This window comes from Xenopus tropicalis, chromosome 7, assembly GCF_000004195.4.
Source record: "Xenopus tropicalis strain Nigerian chromosome 7, UCB_Xtro_10.0, whole genome shotgun sequence".
Taxonomy (NCBI): Eukaryota; Metazoa; Chordata; class Amphibia; order Anura; family Pipidae; genus Xenopus; species Xenopus tropicalis.
The window spans coordinates 86,415,293-86,436,177 of NC_030683.2; the positions used below are offsets into that span (position 1 = coordinate 86,415,293).

The 20,885-nt window shown below is 43.0% G+C and overlaps 1 protein-coding gene across 1 annotated transcript in view; it reads right to left on the minus strand.

Annotated features, from left to right (window-relative positions):
• The window catches only part of ankk1 (ankyrin repeat and kinase domain containing 1), a 57,872-nt gene that overhangs the window by 19,067 nt on the left and 17,920 nt on the right, over window positions 1–20,885 (minus strand). Inside the window, exon 2 of the mRNA XM_002937826.5 lies at window positions 6,623–6,917. Coding sequence (XP_002937872.1) covers window positions 6,623–6,917 — 295 coding nt within the window. The remainder of the gene's footprint in view (window positions 1–6,622; window positions 6,918–20,885) is intronic.

A 20,885-nucleotide genomic window follows, 5' to 3' on the forward strand; every position in this document is an offset into this window, starting at 1 on the left:
GGGCAAACTTAGTGTCTTTTATTACATATGGGGGCTATAATCATTTTTATTTGTAGAGATATAGCGAACCTCGCAAAAAAAGTTGGCAAAAACTTCCGCCAAAAAGTGCGAACGTTCGCGAACTTTGCGAACCCCATAGACTTCAATGGGAAGGCGAACTTTAAAACCTAGAAAAGCCATTTCTGCCCAGAAAACTGATTTTAAAGTTGTTTAAAGGGTGCCACGACCTGGACAGTGACATGCCGGAGGGGGATCAAGGGCAAAAATGTCTCTGAAAAATACGTTGTTGACACAGCGTTGCGTTTTGTGCTGTAAAGGGCACAAATCACACTACATTCCTAAACTTGTGTAATAAACTGCTTTAAAACGTCCGGCGTCTACATGCCAATCAAGTCGTGTAAAGGTTAGGGCCGGTTCACATGCAAAGACAAAACGCCGCGTTTACTGCAACGAAAAAAAACGCAAAAAGCTTTAATGATACCGTCAAGTGAGCGAATAATAGTTTTTACTAGTTGCTTGTCACCTCCAGGACGTTCGTCCTGTCGGTGGGAATATTTCTGTAGTGGTGTGTTTAGCAGTCACCGTGCTTGTGCGCACGTGCAGGCAGAGGTAATTCAATGTCAGTGAAGTGAACCAAAAAACACTGATTCTGCAGTGTGGGCCCAGTTTTGGACTACTTTATTGATCACCTGCGGTGACCATAAAAGATACAATTTTGCCGCTGTTGCAGAACCCTGAAAAATCAGGCATGTGTACATTCCTGAAAAATTATGTTTTTTTTTGTCACAGCCACTGAAGCACCGAGGCCAGAAAAAATATGGCATATAAATGCTGAAAATAATCGTTTTTTTGTTGCAGGCACTGAAGCACAGAGGACAGAAAAAATATGTTAGATACATGGTATCACAACCATACCGCAGGCAGAACCTTTAAAATAAACTAAGATAGCGAACCAAGCACTGATCAACCATGTTTTAACAGCGACTCGAATTTCGATAGCTGCACATTGGAAAACTCTAACGCCAGCCTGACTGTCCCTTCTCAGCCTGTCAGTTACAGCTTCTAATGCTAACAGACATCTACTGCACAAATATGGCCACCCCCTCATAGAGGGACATGGGGGATCAGATAGGGAATGTAAAAGCTTGGACAAATATATGTTAGATAAATGTTGAAAATATTTGTTTTTTTGTTGTCGCAGCCACTGAAGCACAGAGGCAGAAAAACTCAGGATTTACCTGTTCAAAAAGGAGGACGCTAAAGGACAGCTGTGTGTGGAGTCATGCGGCGTGCAGAGAAGGTCAGCTGCATGGGGAGTCAGAACAAGTCTTCCGGCGTGCAGTAACCCTCTGAGATCCATGCCTCAAACCAGTAGGATTTGCACCCTAGTTTGTACGGTGGAGGAGGAGGACGCTAAAGGACAGCTGTGTGTGGAGTCATGCGGCGTGCAGAGAAGGTCAGCTGCATGGGGAGTCAGAACAAGTCTTCTGGCGTGCAGTAACCCTCTGAGATCCATGCCTCAAACCAGTAGGATTTGCACCCTAGTTTGTATGGTGGAGGAGGAGGACGCTAAAGGACAGCTGTGAGTGGTGTCAAGCGACTTGCAGAGAAGGACAGCTGCATGGGCAGTCAGAACAAGTCTTCCAGCGTGCAGTAACCCTCTGAGATCCATGCCTCAAACCAGTAGGATTTGCACCCTAGTTTGTACGGTGGAGGAGGAGGACGCTAAAGGACAGCTGTGAGTGGTGTCAAGCGACTTGCAGAGAAGGACAGCTGCATGGGCAGTCAGAACAAGTCTTCCGTCATGCAGTAACCCTCCGAGATCCATGCCTCATTCATTTTAATAAAGGTCAGGTAATCCACACTTTTGTGACCTAGGCGAGTTCTCTTCTCAGTTACAATCCCTCCTGCTGCACTGAAGGTCCTTTCTGAGAGGACACTTGAGGCGGGGCAAGACAAGAGGTTTATGGCAAATTGTGACAGCTCTGGCCTCAGATCAAGCCTGCGCACACAGTAGTCCAGGGGTTCATTGCTCCTCAGAGTGTCGATATCTGCAGTTAATGCCAGGTAGTCCGCTACCTGCCGGTCGAGGCGTTCTCTGAGGGTGGATCCAGAAGGGTTCTGGCGCTGCCTTGGACTGAAAAAACTTTGCATGTCTGACGTTACAGAGTGGCCAAAGTGCATTGTCCTTGCAGGTGTGCTCGTGGGAGGATTACCGGCAGCTCTGCCCCTGGAATGTGGAGTGACATCACCCTTAAAAGCATTGTACAACATGTTTTGCAGGCTGGTTTGGAAATGCAGCATCCTTTCGGACTTGTGGTACGTTGGTAACATTTCTGCCACTTTATGCTTGTAACGAGGGTCTAGTAGCGTTGCGACCCAGTACAGGTCCTTCTCCTTAAGCCTCTTGATACGGGGGTCCTTCAACAGGCATGACAGCATGAAAGACCACAAGCCCCCTGGGAAACCTGCTCCTGTTGGTCTTCCTCCTCCACAAAGCCACCTTCCTCCTCTGACTCCACTTCTGACACCTCTCCCTGCATTGCAGCAGGTGCCTGGGCTCGTTCTGGTGATTCCGCCCACAAATCGTACTCTTCCTGCTCCTGGTCACGCTGGTCTACGGCCTCATCTGTCACTCGTCGCACGGCACGCTCCAGGAAGAACACAAAGGGTACTAGGTCGCTGGTGGTGCCTTCAGTGCGACTAACCATATTTGTGACCTCGTCAAAAGGGCGCATGAGCCTGCAGGCATCACGCATCAGCACCCAGTAATGGGGGAAAAAAATCCCCAGCTCTGCAGATCCAGTCCTACCACCCAGTTCAAATAGATATTCGTTAATGGCTCTTTGTTGTTGCAGCAGACGTTCAAACATGAGGAGCGTTGAATTCCACCGAGTCTGGCTGTCACAAATTAAACGCCTGACTGGCAAGTTGTGCCGCCGCTGAATGTCAGCAAGGCGTGCCATGGCTGTGTAGGAACGTCTGAAATGGCCAGACACCTTCCTGGACTGCCTGAGAATGTCCTGCAATCCTGGGTACTTTGAGACAAACCGTTGGACTATTAAATTTAGAACCTGGCATGTCGAATAGCCTATGGGAAGCTGGGGGTGCACAGGTGTGGAGGAGGACACAGCAGCAGAGGAGGAAGAAGCCGAGGAAGAAGCCAAGTTAGAAGACGAGTTAGAAGATGACTTAGAAGACGAGTTAGAGAGCAAAGGAGGAGTAGAGGTGGTGGCAGACCCGCATGCAACCCGTGGCGGTGACACCAACTCCACTGTTGTTGAACCATGCATTCCCTGCTTCCCAGCCATAACCAGATTCACCCAGTGGGCAGTGTAGGTGACATACCTGCCCTGACCATGCTTGGAGGACCATGTGTCAGTAGTCATATGGACCTTTGCCCCAACACTAAATGACAGAGATTTGGTGACTTGGCTCTGCACATGCTGGTACAGGTGTGGTATTCCCTTCTGGGAAAAAAAATTGCGGCTGGGTACCTTCCACTGCGGTGTCCCAATTGCTACAAATTTGTGGAAGGCCTCAGAGTCCACCAGCTGGTATGGTAAAAGCTGGCGGGCTAAGAGCGCAGACAAGCCAGCTGTCAGACGCCGGGCATGGGGGTGACTCGGAGGCATTGGCTTTTTACACTCAAACATGGCCCTCAAAGAAACTTGGCTGGGGGCAGATGAGCAAGAACTTGTGGTCAACGTGGAAGGTGGAGTGAAGGGTGGTTGAGACGGGTCAAGGACAGCAGAGGTAGAGCAGTAAGATGCTGGACCAGAAGGAGGGTGGCTTTGAGTTTGGCTGCTACCTTTGAGGTGTTGCTCCCACAGTGCTTTGTGTTTGGCGTTCATGTGCCTTCGCATAGCAGTTGTACCTATGTGGGTGTTGGGCTTCCCACACTGCTGAGCCTTTTGATGCGGGCTTTCTAGCGGTAACAGTAGAAGCTGGCGGGTGCGTTGGCTGGCTGACCACAGGTGCCGATTCATGTTGTTGCCCTACTGTTCCCTGCGAGCTGTCCCTGCTTCTTCTAAGTCTTATTCTCCTCCTGCCTCTCTGACTCTCCGTCTCTCCATCTGAACTATCCTCCTCTTGCTCTCTTCTTGTGGGCACCCACAAAACATCAAGCTCCTCATCATCATTCTCCTCAGATGCATCAATTTCTTCTGACAGCTCACAGAAGGCAGCAGCAGCGGGGACCTCATCACACCTTATGTCCATCTCTGTTGTGTTGCCTGCCTGAGTTATATCTGGTGTAACGTCCTCATCTCCTTCATCTTCTTCTGGCAATAATGGTTGCGCATCACTCATTTCAACAAACTCATGAGTAAATAACTCCTCTGACTCCAGTGAAGAAGGGGCGGCGGTGGTGGAGGAAGTGGTAGGTGGGGTGTCCATAGCAGAGGAGGATGAGGATGTTGTGGCAAAGTTAGAAACGGTAGAGGATGGGGTGTGCTGTGTAAGCCAGTCAACTCCCTCTTCAGCATTTTGGGAGTTCAGGGTAAGTGCCTTCGGAACACTGGGCAATTTCCTAGGGCCACAGGATATTATAGCAGCACGGCCCCTAGTGCCTCTGCGTGGCGGCCTGCCTTTGCCTGGCATTTTTTTTTATTTTTACAAAACAACAACAACTTGGGTGATGTTTCTGGACACGGAATTATTATTGTTATTTAGACTAATTGTGAAAAAGCTCACACAGCTAGGTGGCACTTGGTTGCAGACACCGGGCAACAAGGCCTGCAAGGGCAACGTATACAGTAGTGGATACGGAATATATTATTGCTGGTGGAAAACCGTCACTCAGGTGATGTTTCTGGACACGGAATTATTATTGTTATTTAGACAAATTGTGAAAAAGCTCACACAGCTAGGTGGCACTTGGTTGCAGACACCGAGCAACAAGGCCTGCAAGGGCAACGTATACAGTAGTGGATACGGAATATATTATTGCTGGTGGAAAACCGTCACTCAGGTGATGTTTCTGGACACGGAATTATTATTGTTATTTAGACAAATTGTGAAAAAGCTCACACAGCTAGGTGGCACTTGGTTGCAGACACCGGGCAACAAGGCCTGCAAGGGCAACGTATACAGTAGTGAATACGGAATATATTATTGCTGGTGGAAAACCGTCACTCAGGTGATGTTTCTGGACACGGAATTATTATTGTTATTTAGACAAATTGTGAAAAAGCTCACACAGCTAGGTGGCACTTGGTTGCAGACACCGGGCAACAAGGCCTGCAAGGGCAACGTATACAGTAGTGGATACGGAATATATTATTGCTGGTGGAAAACCGTCACTCAGGTGATGTTTCTGGACACGGAATTATTATTGTTATTTATACAAATTGTTATTTAGACAAAAAATACAGAGCAGTAGAAAGTAGATTACTAGCCAGAAATCCTACTTAAACTCTGCCTCAAATCAATGCACAGCTCCTATCCCCACACAAATACAGAGCAGTAGAAAGTAGATTACTATCCAGAAATCCTACTTAAACTCTGCCTCAAATCAATGCACAGCTCCTATCCCCACACAAATACAGAGCAGTAGTAGATTACTAGCCAGAAAACCTACTTAAACTCTCCCTCAAATCAATGCACAGCTCCTCTCCCCACACAAATACAGAGCAGTAGAAAGTAGATTACTAGCCAGAAATCCTACTTAAACTCTGCCTCAAATCAATGCACAGCTCCTATCCCCACACAAATACAGAGCAGTAGAAAGTAGATTACTATCCAGAAATCCTACTTAAACTCTGCCTCAAATCAATGCACAGCTCCTATCCCCACACAAATACAGAGCAGTAGAAAGTAGATTACTATCCAGAAATCCTACTTAAACTCTGCCTCAAATCAATGCACAGCTCCTATCCCCACACAAATACAGAGCAGTAGAAAGTAGATTACTATCCAGAAATCCTACTTAAACTCTGCCTCAAATCAATGCACAGCTCCTATCCCCACACAAATACAGAGCAGTAGAAAGTAGATTACTATCCAGAAATCCTACTTAAACTCTGCCTCAAATCAATGCACAGCTCCTATCCCCACACAAATACAGAGCAGTAGAAAGTAGATTACTATCCAGAAATCCTACTTAAACTCTGCCTCAAATCAATGCACAGCTCCTATCCCCACACAAATACAGAGCAGTAGTAGATTACTAGCCAGAAAACCTACTTCAAATCCCTCAAATCAATACACAGCTCTCTCCCTACACTATCTCTTCAAGCACACACAGGCAGATTGTAAAATGGCTGCTGGGCTTCGGTTTATATATGGAAGGGAGTGGTCCAAGGGGGGGGGGTGGCCCAGGAGGGAGAGCTGCCTGATTGGCTGACATGTATCTGCTGGTCTGGGGTGAGAGGTCAAAATTTGGCACCAGCTAAGGCGAACCCAAATGGCGAACATCGCCAAAAGTTTGCGAATTTGCGGACTTGCGAACACCCGATGTTCGCGCAAATTAGTTCGCCGGCGAACAGTTCGCTACATCCCTATTTATTTGTACAAAATGTCCCACTTGATCTATCTGCTAAGTTAAGGCATTCCTGGGTAACATTTAAAAATTGTTTGGTAATTGTATGAAACATTTAATGCCATAATCCCAAAAACCTACCTTTACATGCAGATGGCTATCCAGAAGAATATTCCCTGGTTTTAGATCCAAATGTAGAAGTGGGGGGCTCATACTGTGCAGAAAATTCATCCCTAGTGCTATTTCATGAATGAAACGGAATTTCAGCTGCCAGCTGAGGGTATGAGTTGGAAGCATTTTCTCAAGTGATCCATTTTCCATGAATTCCATTACAATTCCAATAGGATTGCTGCAAATTCCATAGATTTGAACTATATAATTAAATTTAATCTTCTCCATCTTGGATGCTTCCTCAAGCAAACTGTTGTAAGTTGTGCTGCAGAGATATACAGAAAAAGAACATTAAGATCTTAAAGATATTAAATTATTGTAATATAGATTGCACAATTTTATTTTGTAATGGACTTTCTGGAAGTTCATACATCTATATTTATAATTTTACCTAATAGTGCATAACCTGCTTTTTAAAAGATGCCATCAAACTCCATTTTAAATTTGCTGAGCTAAACTTGCTGAGATGGAGCCTATTTTATTCTGTAGCATGCCAATGTATCCTGTATATATTCCATACTATAGATGTGTATGGGGTATTTATGGTTAATTGTCCTTTGCTGTGAGACACCCCTGACTAAGCCTTTTGACCCATTATTTTTAGTAATTATTTAATTTTTGAATAATTTGAAAAAACCTTCAACTTTCTATTTACCTTTTTTCTGAGATCCAGCTGCTCAGTTATACCAATGAATCCTTACTAAAAAGTCAGCCCAGTTTACTACAGTAAGTACGCTTTTCCTTCTAGCACTAGGTCAATGGGGCCAACCCATAAAATTTTCCATGAGTTTCGCTGATTTTTTTCTTGGTAGATCAGAAATCCTTTACTTGAACTTTATTTTTCACTATCTGTAAATTTGGTTCTTGGTAGCAAGACTGCACATACATTTAACCCCCCTAAAATACATCTACCAAACAATTCTGGTGCATTCACTGCAGCAGGTATCCAGTGTCTTGATAACTGAATTTCCTACTACAAAAACCTGCCTACAACACCCTGCAGTGGACTCATTGACAAAGATTAATTACAACCTCTCAGGTGTCCATTCCAACACAGGGCAGAAACAATTAGAGGGATATACAAAAGGAAGGTTGCAAAAAAGAGCACCACGAGGATAAAGATAAAAAAAAAATCAGTCTTTATTCCATCATCAGTAAAAGGCACATATACATTCCACAGGACCTACGCTTGACGCATTTCATGGCATCCCGCCACTTGATGGAATAAAGACTGATTTTTTTTTTTATCTTTATCCTTGTGGCGCTCGCTATTCTTTTTTGCAATCTCACACTTGGGATCCATTCGGAGAGGATCCGCGTGTAGCACACTTGAGGGCACATTTACTAACCCACGAACGGGCCGAATGCGTCCGATTGCGTTTTTTTCGTAATGATCGGTATTTTGCGATTTTTTCGGAAAAATTCGCGACTTTTTCGTTACTAATACGATTTGTGCGAAAAAACGTGAGTTTTTCGTAGCCATTCTGAAAGTTGCGCAAAATCTGGCGATTTTTCGTAGCGTTAAAACTTGCGCAAAAAGTTGCGCTTTTTTCGTAGCGTTAAAACTTGCGCGAAACATCGCACCTTTTAAGTTTCAACGCTACAAAAAAGGCGCAACTTTTCGCGCAAGTTTTAACGCTATGAAAAAATCGGCAGATTTTGCGCAACTTTCGGAATGGCTACGAAAAACTCGCGTTTTTTCGCGCAAATCGTATTGGTAACGAAAAAGTCGTAAAGACACCGAAAAAATCGCAAAAAATACGAAAAAGTCGCAAAATGTTCGTTTTCAAATCAGAATTTTTCCAATTCGGTTCAGATTCATGTCTTAGTAAATGTGCCCCTTGGTCTAGTGGTAAGTGCTCCCATATTTCGTTTCATATTTGTGTTCATATACAAAAGGAAGCCAGCTTGCCCTGCTGCACCCCCATTTCCCCAACACAATTGTTGCTCATCTGCGCTTATTTGACATTATCTGCCTCATTTTAATTTTGCTTCTCCTCACGTACCCCTATCAGGTCCTCCTTTCCTAATTCACATACAGTATCTCACATATCTTGCATATCTCACAAATTATGCATTGTTTTCTAATATACATATTATAACAAATGCAGGAGTTCAGTCCTGCTACAATTTTCCCTGCCAAAAAATAAAAAAAAGATTGACATACAATTTAATGTAGCACACCCTGGCTCCAACTTTGGCACAGGCTGGTGCTTTTTTTGCAAGATTCAGCACACTACTAATTATCAGAAGTAAAACAATAGACAGGCACAACAAGACCATAACATATCCTTGCATGGCATGTTACTGTTGTGCAGATTGCTATTGTTTTACAAAATAAAAAAAGAAGGCCGAACATGGTAACCCACTGTATAAAGCACACTAGCATTGCTGTGAATTTTAAAGGTAAACTCATACAAAGGCACTGAAAGGCATCTCCTTTGTCTGACATTTGCGAAAACATGTTTATTCGTGGTTTAAAAAAAAATAAAATGAGATAAATTCGAGTTTTAGTAAATTTACCCCTAGAAGTCAATACCTCAGTCCTTTAAAATGTAGAAAAATCTACAGAGCTACAGGTACTTGTGGATGTTGTAATATGTCATACAAGAAATTCTGTATTAGGGACACGTTTGTTTAAAAAAAAATAACAAGGATACAGATTATTAAAGCAATTATACATGGTTGTCTCAAGAGGTTAAGGTATAATTAAAAACAAGAAACATCTTAAACTAATCAACTGGTCTAATCTCCGTTTAATCAGGGATATCTCCTCTCTACACGCTCAAGAGGTTTTCAAGAAAAATGCAGCATCTGTAAGTTTTCTTTTCAAAAAGTATTCATATGCTCATAGGCTACACTAACTTGTGGGCATAACAGTTCAATGAGTGTTTTTAGGATTTCTATGTGCCATTTCTGTTTCCTTAGAAAAAACAGTAAAAAACATCCCAAATTGCCCTCAACTGCAGTCTAGGTGAGTCATGTTACTAGTATGGACTAGTATTATCCTTTTATGTGAATAGTACCAACATAATCTGCAGCAATTTACAAAGATTATACACCAGCCCCTGTCCCAGTGGAGTTTATAATGCAAGTCCCTATAATATTCATGAACACTATTGTCAGTAGCCAATTAACCTGCTTGTATGTTTTGGAATGAGGGAGGAAAACCACGCAAGCACAGAGAGAATCTACAAACTACTTGCATATATTGCCCTGGCTGGAATTAAACCTAGGACCCGCTGAAAGGCATTAAACTTAGTGGATACAGTGTATTCATTCAGTTATTGAGATGATTTAATCCTAATATTGTAGAGCATGAGGTTTTGCTTATTTGAGGATTAAGTCCTGACATCCAGAATATCAGTGTTGCTTTTCACATGCCAAAATACATTAAAAAGCATTTACAAAATGTCAAACCATGCATAGATAAGTCTGTTTATCTTTGGTATGTTGCTTTTTTATTTCAGTGTACTATATGCTGACAGAGTAGGGCTTGCACCTTGCCTGCAGACAGCAGATAAACTAATAGTCATTGCTTTTTAAAATTATATAAGGCTTTTTGGCATAATCTGTTCTGACATAATATTTTATGGGAATGCAAAAGTTGTTCAAAATAAAGACAGTAAAATATCCATTCTGTCATTGTTGAAATAGAAACAACCTCTACAGCCAAGCAACCCAATTATTGTTTCTAGGTACTGTAACCCTGACATTGGTAGAATGGAGTTAGGAGCCTATAAACAATTTTACAAAAACACATGTAGGGACCCATAGGGTTAAGCTCCCTATGGTGTTATCCCTTATTCTTATCTTATCTGTATTGTTATAGGGCAGAGCCCTCTGATATCAGGTTACTGTTATTAGGCTGCCCTCTATAGGTTTAGCCCAGGTTGACCACTCCCCTTGGCAGACTATATAGTGTCTTGCACAAGGAAGTGGCTTCCTCTGTTGGCTGCATGCTGTGTTCTGGACAGATCCCAACTGAGCCTGGACCAGAACATAGGCCCAGAAGCCATTTGTACCCTAGGGGACCACCTACCCTAGTGCTAAGTCGGGGACAGGGCCCCGTGAACGAGGTAAAGCCAGCACAGTCAGTTTTGTAATTAGCACCCTCTAGGAGAGGTGATTGTAGTCAGTCTATTTAGTAAGGGCAGTAAATAGCCCCAACCAGGAGTTGTAACAAAGGGTTTAGTCTACCCAGGCTTTGTGTGCCATTTCTGCAGGACCGCGGTTAAGACATAGTATTCAGGCAGTTTCTCACCCTGATCAATAGTCAGCCGGAGGGATCCATTCCAGATAAAGGGCATCCATTCCTGAATTCAGCTAATCCTCTGGGCATTCTCCAAAGGGGTTATTCTGTGCCTAAAGGGTCACATCTGCTGTATTATCTGTGACATCATACACTGCTGTGTCTGTGAGTATAACCCTGCCGCACTATTTGGTTGTGCCTTGAATAAACTTGTACTATAGTTAATCAGCAAGAATCCTCTGGCATCCATCTTTTATCACCTGCACACCACACCTCAACTAGTTGTAGTTCCACTACACCCTCGCTCCATCCTGATTCTCCCATATAGCGGAGGCTCACCCCTTTGTATTAAGTGTCGCAAATGTAACCCATGCTCTCTATTCACTACTAGCCTGGGTTTATTCCAAATTGGGTCAGAAAAGCATTACATTTATGGCGCCCAACGTGGGGCCCGAAGGGTTAAATTCATTTTGAAATTTCGGAGCCATTACCTGAGGGGCTGAGTAAAAGTGTGTGTGTTGCTTTAAAATTTGCTGACAGGCACTGCCGGACCCGATAGGCAAAGGCGCCTGCAGTCCTGATCGTAAAAGCACAGTACTAATTGGCCGTGGGTTCAGGCTTGAGGATTCCCCCCGTGTAATCCCATTGGCCGGCGGAACTGTCAGTCACCGCCCTTATTTTTTTGGCGCTCTTTCTACAAGATCACGCGATAGGCGGAGTTGTTTGTGAGATTTGGTCGGCCATTTTCCGAGACTCTGACGTCACGGCGGCCATCTTATGCCTCTCACTTGAGCCATACTGACACGTGGAGAGAGAGCTCTTGCTGAACTTTGGATAGCGGCTGCTTCCACTGTGAAACCAGCACATTTGTACCCTACTGCTACCAGTAACATCTGCGCATTAGGGAAAGGTCCGTGCCAAACCAGATCTGCGGCTGCGTTCTGGGACCGAGGCCGGATAGTACAGCCTATAATACCCGCGTGCCTTCCTTCCAAAGCGGCTGCAACGGAGGGTGAATTGGCAGCGGAAGTTCCCCCGGGAGAACCAGGACTCGCGGCTGCGACCTGGGGATACTGACCGGAACGGAAAGCACCGACAGTGAGTACTAACCGCGGCTGCGGAATACTCTTCATACTTACCCAGTCTGCGAGTAAAATGGCCGACCAAGCGAGCCTTAAATCACTGACCCCGGAAGCCACGAATAGTGGCGTATTAACTGCCCCATCCTTCCCACATTTTGTTTGGTTGGGCACATTCAGTGAGCAGATGCAGGGGGATGGCACTACCAAAGTGATGCCGTTTTGTGTGGTCTGCGAACATGAAATAGACCAGGCATGGAGGGAATTGGAGGAGATGTGCCCCTACTGTAAGACGCGCTGCTGGGCTAGACCTCTGCAGAGGGCGCATGGGCCGTTCCTTCAGGGTGGCATGGATTGCCCAGATGTCCTTAGGCCTGCTACACCTGTACCCCCACAGCACGCAACTACTAGTGCTCCTATAGGGGCTGCGCAGGATATTGAGACCAATACAGACAGCTCAGAGGAGGACATTCTTGATTCAATCTCTGTGGCTGCTTCTAAATCTACATGGCCAAAGGATCAAGCTGACCCAAGTAGCCACCCCTCACAAGTTCCTGCAGGAGTCTCCAAAGCAGAGGAAGATCAGCGTTTACTTCGCTTAACAGTGGGTAGAGGTAGATCCAAATCGCCTACCCCGGAGGGGGCAAGTGCGAGTTCATCACCTTCCACAGGGAGTGGAGTATTCCTAAGTACCACTTACCCAAAGAGGAGGTTTAGACCCAATTGGGCCCATATGGACTTTGGACCCCTTCCAAAAAGTTCTCTACCAGAGGGAACTCGGTTCTTTGACCCTCCAAAGGAACACGAGGAAACGTTAAATGATCCACCAGGTTGGCATATCATAACGCCACCCCCAACTGCAGTTAATAAGGATACCTCGTGCTGGGTCGCTCAAGGAAGGGCAGACCCTGAAAAATTCAGAGCCGTGTCCAGGGTTCAAAGGATCATAAATGAAAAAGTTTTCCAACAATGGGGTTTTTACATGCCCTATGCCCCGGAGTGGGTTTACGACATCGTAGAGTCACATGTGGATGAGTGGCTCTACGGAGAACTAATTCGGAGGTCAGGCCTGGTACCCGGAGGCCTCCTTCATCAAAGCACCACCAAACGGAACCAGGATTCAGAGTACCTGGCTAATGTCGCCCGAGAGTGGTGGTTCGGTCGCACTGTCTTGAAACACAGAGTAAAGTCTTGTGGGAAATTTCAGGAAGACCGTGATTTTGCACTTCTCTCCAACCTTCCTTCAGGAGGAAAGATTGATAAGCCACATCCGGCTTACTATGTATCATACCAGGTCACTAAGGTGAAGTATGAGCGGAACCTCCATTAGGAAGAAAACCCCATGCCGGCTTGGATACCCTTCACCAGATGGGATTTTCCCCCGGGTGGGAGGTGGGTAGAGTTTCCCTAGCTGTTAAAGGGATTACCCACCATATTTGGGCACCTCTAAAAGACTGCCGGTTTTGCTGCTATAGAGTGTGACCCTCCGTCTTCTTCAGTTTTATCCACAGTGGTGGATTTGTGTTCTTTAAAGTTTGGGACTCTCCAAATTCCTCAGGAGAGACTGTAAAGTTTTGTTTAAGTTGGGTGATCAAGAAAAGACTGCTGCGCCCCATCCCACTACAACTTCTATTTTCATCTACCTCATCTAAGGGTAGAACCCATTACCTGATCCACACCACGAAGTGCATGTCGAGACATCCATGAACACTGGGTTTGGGTGGAAGGCCTGGACTTAATAAAGTTTATGGGTGGGGATGTATTACAGTTTAAATTGTGCCCAATAACAATTTCTTTACAGCCAAGCATGTGCCTGGGGACCCCTGAGTGAAGGCAGGATCGTCCTCATGTGTAAGTGTATCTATTATATCCCTGTTGCAGGTTACAGGTGGTATATCTACAATACTTAAGTGTGTGCCTGAGCACCCCTGTTTAGTGGTCAGGAAGGTGACTCAAGATTTCTAAGTATTTTGCCTGTTTTACCTCTGTTGCAGAGCCAGAAGGTATCTCAAGGATCTATATAAGTAAGTGCCTGAGTGATCCATAGTGACACTCATGTATTGTAAATGGTTTACAGAAACGTAACTAGTAACGAAACAGTTAATATTTTCTGTGCCTTAAAATTTTCATTTTTACAGCTATCCAATGTACCGGATACTCCTCAGGAGAGGGTATCAGAAACGGATGTATGGGTACTGTATTTTTGCACTAAATCAATGCATTACAGTCATTGCTTGAAATGTGTACTTAATATTATTTGCCATTGCCGGGTCGGAATGGATTTTCCCCCGGGTGAATGTAGGGACCCATAGGGTTAAGCTCCCTATGGTGTTATCCCTTATTCTTATCTTATCTGTATTGTTATAGGGCAGAGCCCTCTGATATCAGGTTACTGTTATTAGGCTGCCCTCTATAGGTTTAGCCCAGGTTGACCACTCCCCTTGGCAGACTATATAGTGTCTTGCACAAGGAAGTGGCTTCCTCTGTTGGCTGCATGCTGTGTTCTGGACAGATCCCAACTGAGCCTGGACCAGAACATGGGCCCAGAAGCCATTTGTACCCTAGGGGACCACCTACCCTAGTGCTAAGTCGGGGACAGGGCCCCGTGAACGAGGTAAAGTCAGCACAGTCAGTTTTGTAATTAGCACCCTCTAGGAGAGGTGATTGTAGTCAGTCTATTTAGTAAGGGCAGTAAATAGCCCCAACCAGGAGTTGTAACAAAGGGTTTAGTCTACCCAGGCTTTGTGTGCCATTTCTGCAGGACTGCGGTTAAGACATAGTATTCAGGCAGTTTCTCACCCTGATCAATAGTCGGCCGGAGGGATCCATTCCAGATAAAGGGCATCCATTCCTGAATTCAGCTAATCCTCTGGGCATTCTCCAAAGGGGTTATTCTGTGCCTAAAGGGTCACATCTGCTGTATTATCTGTGACATCATACACTGCTGTGTCTGTGAGTATAACCCTGCTGCACTATTTGGTTGTGCCTTGAATAAACTTGTACTATAGTTAATCAGCAAGAATCCTCTGGCGTCCATCTTTTATCACCTGCACACCACACCTCAACTAGTTGTAGTTCCACTACACCCTCGCTCCATTCTGATTCTCCCATATAGCGGAGGCTCACCCCTTTGTATTAAGTGTCGCAAATGTAACCCATGCTCTCTATTCACTACTAGCCTGGGTTTATTCCAAATTGGGTCAGAAAAGCGTTACACACACATATAAATATATACTTTATATGTATATATTCTGTGTCCATCTATTCTTGTACATAGGGCATTATGCTGTTACTTTTTATTGTGTTTTTATATGGTGATTCCTACTTACTACAGTCTTTAGATCGGGCAATATGAAAGAAACATTTTCAATTCTATGCTCGTTGTTATTATTATTATTACTACTACTACAGCATTTTAAAGTTGTATATCATTAACACATGCTTTGTATGCCTCTAAGAAACAATATTCACTATTCTGTATCTTTTTTTTATCCATAAAAAATTGTATTTATGTAAGTGAATGCACCCTATCATGTTTCATTTCACACTATCATATCTATTGCACTGATTTGTTGCTATATAGTGAGCATAGTGTGTTGCTGAGATGCAAAAATAATTATTTTATTTCAAATCAATAGATAATTTGTCAGGCAGATGGTATATGATAGTGGTACTCTTTGAGGGCAACAAGAGAGGATGCCCACCGGTTTATCCCACCTCTTTTGGGAGCCTGGGCAGGGTAAAGCACCTGGTCAGCTTGGCACCCCTATGGATGCAGTCTGGATAGATACCTCAGTCCTCAGGTTGAATACCTTTAGCTTTAAGAGTCTTAAAGCCGACTGTGGATCAGGGTTAAGGCACTGCCTGTCTTCTATGTCTTAACCGTGGCCTTATGCTAAGGCAACAGTGCCTGTATGGAAGGGTACTTCCAGCTACTTTTCTTGGTGGAGCCAAAACTTCTCTTGCTTCCGTCCCTCTCTATCTCACTTTCTTAGGAAGTGCTCCACAAGAGTAACTATCTAAATGGTCCTCGATTATGGGGTCCCTGTTCCCGACTTCACTAGAGTAGGTGATGACTCTAGGGTAAATTATGGCTTTACTGGGGCCCTGTTGATCCCAGGCTCAGTGGACCTTCATCTGAGACACAGAGGCAGCCAAAAAGGAAGATTCACCCCTTTGCTAAACACTATATTGGAGTGCAAAGGGTGGAGTCAACCTCTAAACCAATAAGGCACATATGCAAAACTATAAACTGGATTCATGGGTCTTTGCCTAGTAACAGCACAAACTAGGAAGTTGTAGGGTTTAAAGTCACAGGGGCATGTTAACCCTATGGGTCCCTACATTTGTAAGTGTTTATGGCTTCTGATAAAGCTTACTTTTACCTTAATGGTCTAGGTCTAGCTGGAACTTGCTGAGATCCTTTAAAACCAATGAGCACATTATAGTTTCTTCAAATGGAAATTTTTCTATCACTCTACTTACTAAAGAACAAACAAGACGTTCTATCCTACTGTATAAAAAAAAACCATAACCCTTTGGCCAATACAACCAATAAAGGTTTATTCTTCTTGGACATTATCTGTAACAGCACCTCTGTATCAGCTTCATAACTTTACACAACTTTATCCAAATAAATGGTAGCCTAATTTTTTAGATTTCTAGTCTCCAAAGAGAACCAGCACCTTATAACCCAGAACTAATGTCAAGGTGAAGGTCAAGTCACAGCTCACTCTTCTGCCTATAACAACTGCCTTTGGAGGAGCCCTCAGCTACTCAGATGTGCCACCAGGTCTTAACATGAGAGGAACAGGACGAGAGTTCTAGGTGAGCAAAGGGGCCAAGTCGTAGCAAGTGGAAAGGCAAAAGGAAACACCAGTGTAGTGGAAACTAGGCAGGGAATGGTCAACAGGGTTTAAGCAAGGTCTAATAATAAGCAAAGGTCGGTCCAGGCAAACAAGGTCAAATAACAGACAAGGTCAGTCCAGGCAGATTTCAAGCAAAGTCTATTAACGGCAGGGATCCCCAACCTTTTATACTTATGAGCCACATTCAGTTGTAAAAAGAGCTGGGGAGCAACACAAGCATAAAAAAAGTTCCTGTGGTGCCAAATATGGGCTATGACTGGTTAATTGGTAGGCGCCATATAGATTGGCAGCCTACAGGAGGCTCTGTTTGGCAGTACAAATAGTTTTTATGCAACTAAAACTTGCCTCCAAGTCAGGAATTGAGAAATAAGCACCTACTTTGAGGCCACTAGGAGCAACATCTTGCTCGTGAGTCACTGGTTGAGGATCACTGATTAACGGCAATGGTCGGTCCAGGTAGAGTCAAGCAAAGTCTAATAACAGGCAGTTGTCTGCCCAGGCAGAGTTCAAACAAGGTCAAATAACAGGCAGAAGTCGGTAACATGAACTATGAAAATAGACCTACAACGGGCACTGATTCACTGGGCACATATTTAAATTTTTGCACCAAAAATGACAGTGCCCCGAAAAGGCAACAACGACTTGTGCTCGCTTCTGGGCAAGCCCATTGCTTGGTGGCATAATGGGACAGGGACTGATCTGTGTGAATACTGTTCATCCATGAAGATGGCACTGCTCAGTGGATGGTTATATTGACTGGTGGTTTTTTGTTATCTAGAGATTGTAATCAAACTGCTGCAAGGAAGTCCTTTTCTACAGGCCTCACAATAATTATTACACGTGCATTCCTTGTTTACCAATGTTGAAATTTTTTGAAAAAACAGTGTTTTCCATCATGGCAGGGAAATTTTTCTTCTTACTACAACAATACATCTAGTATAAATAAATCTAAAGCAACAGGACTTATTAAGTAATCATTGAAGACATTTCACTACTCATCCCAGCAGCTTCTTCAGTTCAACTGACTGGTATGGGAAGTCCTCAGCATATGTACTCTTCCTAATCCAATTACAATGGCACTTTGTAACTCATCAGAGAGGTGACACCTGAAACTCACAGAGGTGTGAATGCTGTGGAGTTACTTTGAAAGGATTACCAAAGTATCATGCAGCTCTTCGAAACAGGTGTTACTTGTTAGAGTTGCATGAATGTGTGCAGAGTTCTGAAACTGCCGTACATACAGTATGCTGAGGACTTCCCATACCAGTCAGTTGAGCTGCTCGGATGATTAGTGAAACGTCTTCAATGATTACTTAACAAGTACAATTGCTTTAGATTTATTTATACTAGATATACCATGACCTGGATGAATGAAGATCTTCATAGTCATATAACAATATGCCATTTATAGCACTTTGGAGCACAGAGACCCGTGGCAGCCTCCACACACTGCATGCATTCAGGCATACAAGTTAGGGGGCAGCAGCAGAACAAGACCCTCTCTTTACCCCTGTGCAGTATGGCAGACAGTAAGGACAGCGCTGGCCTGTAGCTGCTGACACCCAGTGTTTTGCTATAAGTCTTTTGATACTAATAATAGGTTAGGCTGTATGTGGTTTTACAATATTAAAGTATTTCCCTTGATATAGTACATTGCCTTAACTGTGTGGGAGCATTTCTCAGGGCATAAGGGTGGAGATCCTTTCTGAAGCATTGGCAGAGACAAATGAAGTTTCTTGTACAGGCATGTAAAAATGTGTACTGCAAGCTACATAAATGTTAAATGAATAAATAGATTCATGCAGCTTAGTTACTATCAAGTACACACTACTGTTTTATTATTACAGAGAAAAATTAGAATTATTTGATTAAAATTCACTCATGAGATGTGGCCTTTTTTTGTATAATAGGTTTTTGGATATGGGATCCCATACCTAAATATGGCATGCCTGAGACCTGGCATTTTCTTGATAAGGGAGATTTCTGTAGAAGTAGGCTGCCTTAAAAATATTAAAAAAAAAAAAAAGTATTTATGTGGATGTATGTTATCTTACTCATCGTTAAGTACAAGGTATTACCTTGTTATTACAGAAATAAAGCAACATCAATCAATCATGAATATTTCTTTGTTAAAATAGGACTATATAGTCAGTCAATGGCATTTTAGTATTTCAGAGCTTTTGGTTGACAGGTCTCCAGTATCATGTACCTGTACTTTACTAATTTCTATTAAACATATGGAATTACATTATCAACAACATGCATTAGGAATTCAATAAATTTAAAATGTCTGAAAGATTTACACACTAGGCTTATGGAAACCACTTAAACAAAGGTTATCGTAAACTACTTCTGCCTGGAATAACTTGTTTTGCTGGCCTGTACATTTGGCAGCAAAGCAGCAAAGCAGGTTAGGGGAGAAAAGCGTCATTTTCAGAAATCTAGCAAATATCTAAAGGCTGACTCACTGATTGCTGCAGTTTAAGTAAAGGTTCCTTCCACAAAAAGTGCTGCAGCATTTAGCATTTACTAACTTTTCTAATTTTGTGAGGCCAATGAAAATGATGAGAAGTAGTAAGTTGTTTAGTAATTAAGCACACATTTAAGTTTATGTTTTGGAGTTTATAGAAAAAATGTGATGCTCACAAATTTGAATTGTGATAAATCATCCTCTAAATGTTTATGTTTATCATATAATTCCACTTTAATATGCAGCAATTTTAATTAGTTAAAAGCTAATACATATTTAGTAATAAAACTGAACATTTATTTATCTTAGTTATATATATATAAATAAAGGCATTTTCCCTCTGCTTTTTGTTTTAGGCATCAATTGGGAGATATGTTGGCCTTCTTTCACTGTAACTATACATACTGTACTCTTTTGTTGACATTGCTAGAGACCATTAAAATCTTTCTATCTAATCTATTGCTATCCCAGTATAACGCTGACCATATAACCATATGACCATATAACGCTGCATTAACTTCAGAGTAAATTTGTCAGAAACACTTTAACCTAACATAGAAAGCCAGCCACCACAACAAGAACCGATAATAAAGAGAGGTTTGGAAAATATAACTAGTCAAATTTTATATCTGCTGACACAATTATATTGGCCAAAGTCATAATCTATATAATACCTATTCAAGAGCCAACATGAAAAAATAAAAAGGATTCACATAATTCAAGAATCATTGGCTGCAGTTTAGTATGCCCAATAGTGTTTTTCTACAACTAACCTGTTAGTTTTAAGCAAGGCTCATGTGTAAAACAATCTGGATGTAGGAAAATTGAACTGGGTGAGAATTTAACAGTTTCCCAATCATCTCACTGTGTGTGGGCCACAAGCCCTTTACATATATGACCAAATAACACTTGATCCATTTATTCTATCTACTGGCCAAACAGTGCGTCAACATGAAAATTAGTCCAAGTGTAGCCAGTTCAGAGGAGCACCCAGCAGCCAGAAACACAGTTTCCAGCACTAGAGTTGGAAATAAAATGTAAAGCTCAGCAAGAGTTCACAATAACTGGTAATATGAACCCTTACATATACCCTTAGGCTAATGCCAGAAAGGGGCTGATTCGCAGGCTGAAAAGTAGGCCAAGACTCAGTCCCTTATGCTAGCATCAGCCTTCCCCTGTGCCTGCATAGCCAGGGAGCAGGCACACAGAGAAGATTTTAGGTAAGAAAGTGCTTACTGACGGTGCAGGCATAGGGGAGGCTGATGCCAGTGTAGGGGCTGATTATCAGCCAGCGTTTATCCACCAGCCCAGAATCAGACCTATCTGACATTAGCTTTATGAGTTCATTTTACCTAAATATTTTATTAAAATACCTTTTTGTATTTGACAGCCACTAGAAGCAAAATTACCATAAATGAGGAATTAAGCTGACATGCCAAACTCTATTTAATGAACTAATAAAACAATTTATTAAAAGCCCAGTGACTCCAACTAGTTTTGCATTTGTTTATGGAAATGAATTGACAACATTAAATAAAATGTTCAAGGTTTAGTATTTATAACT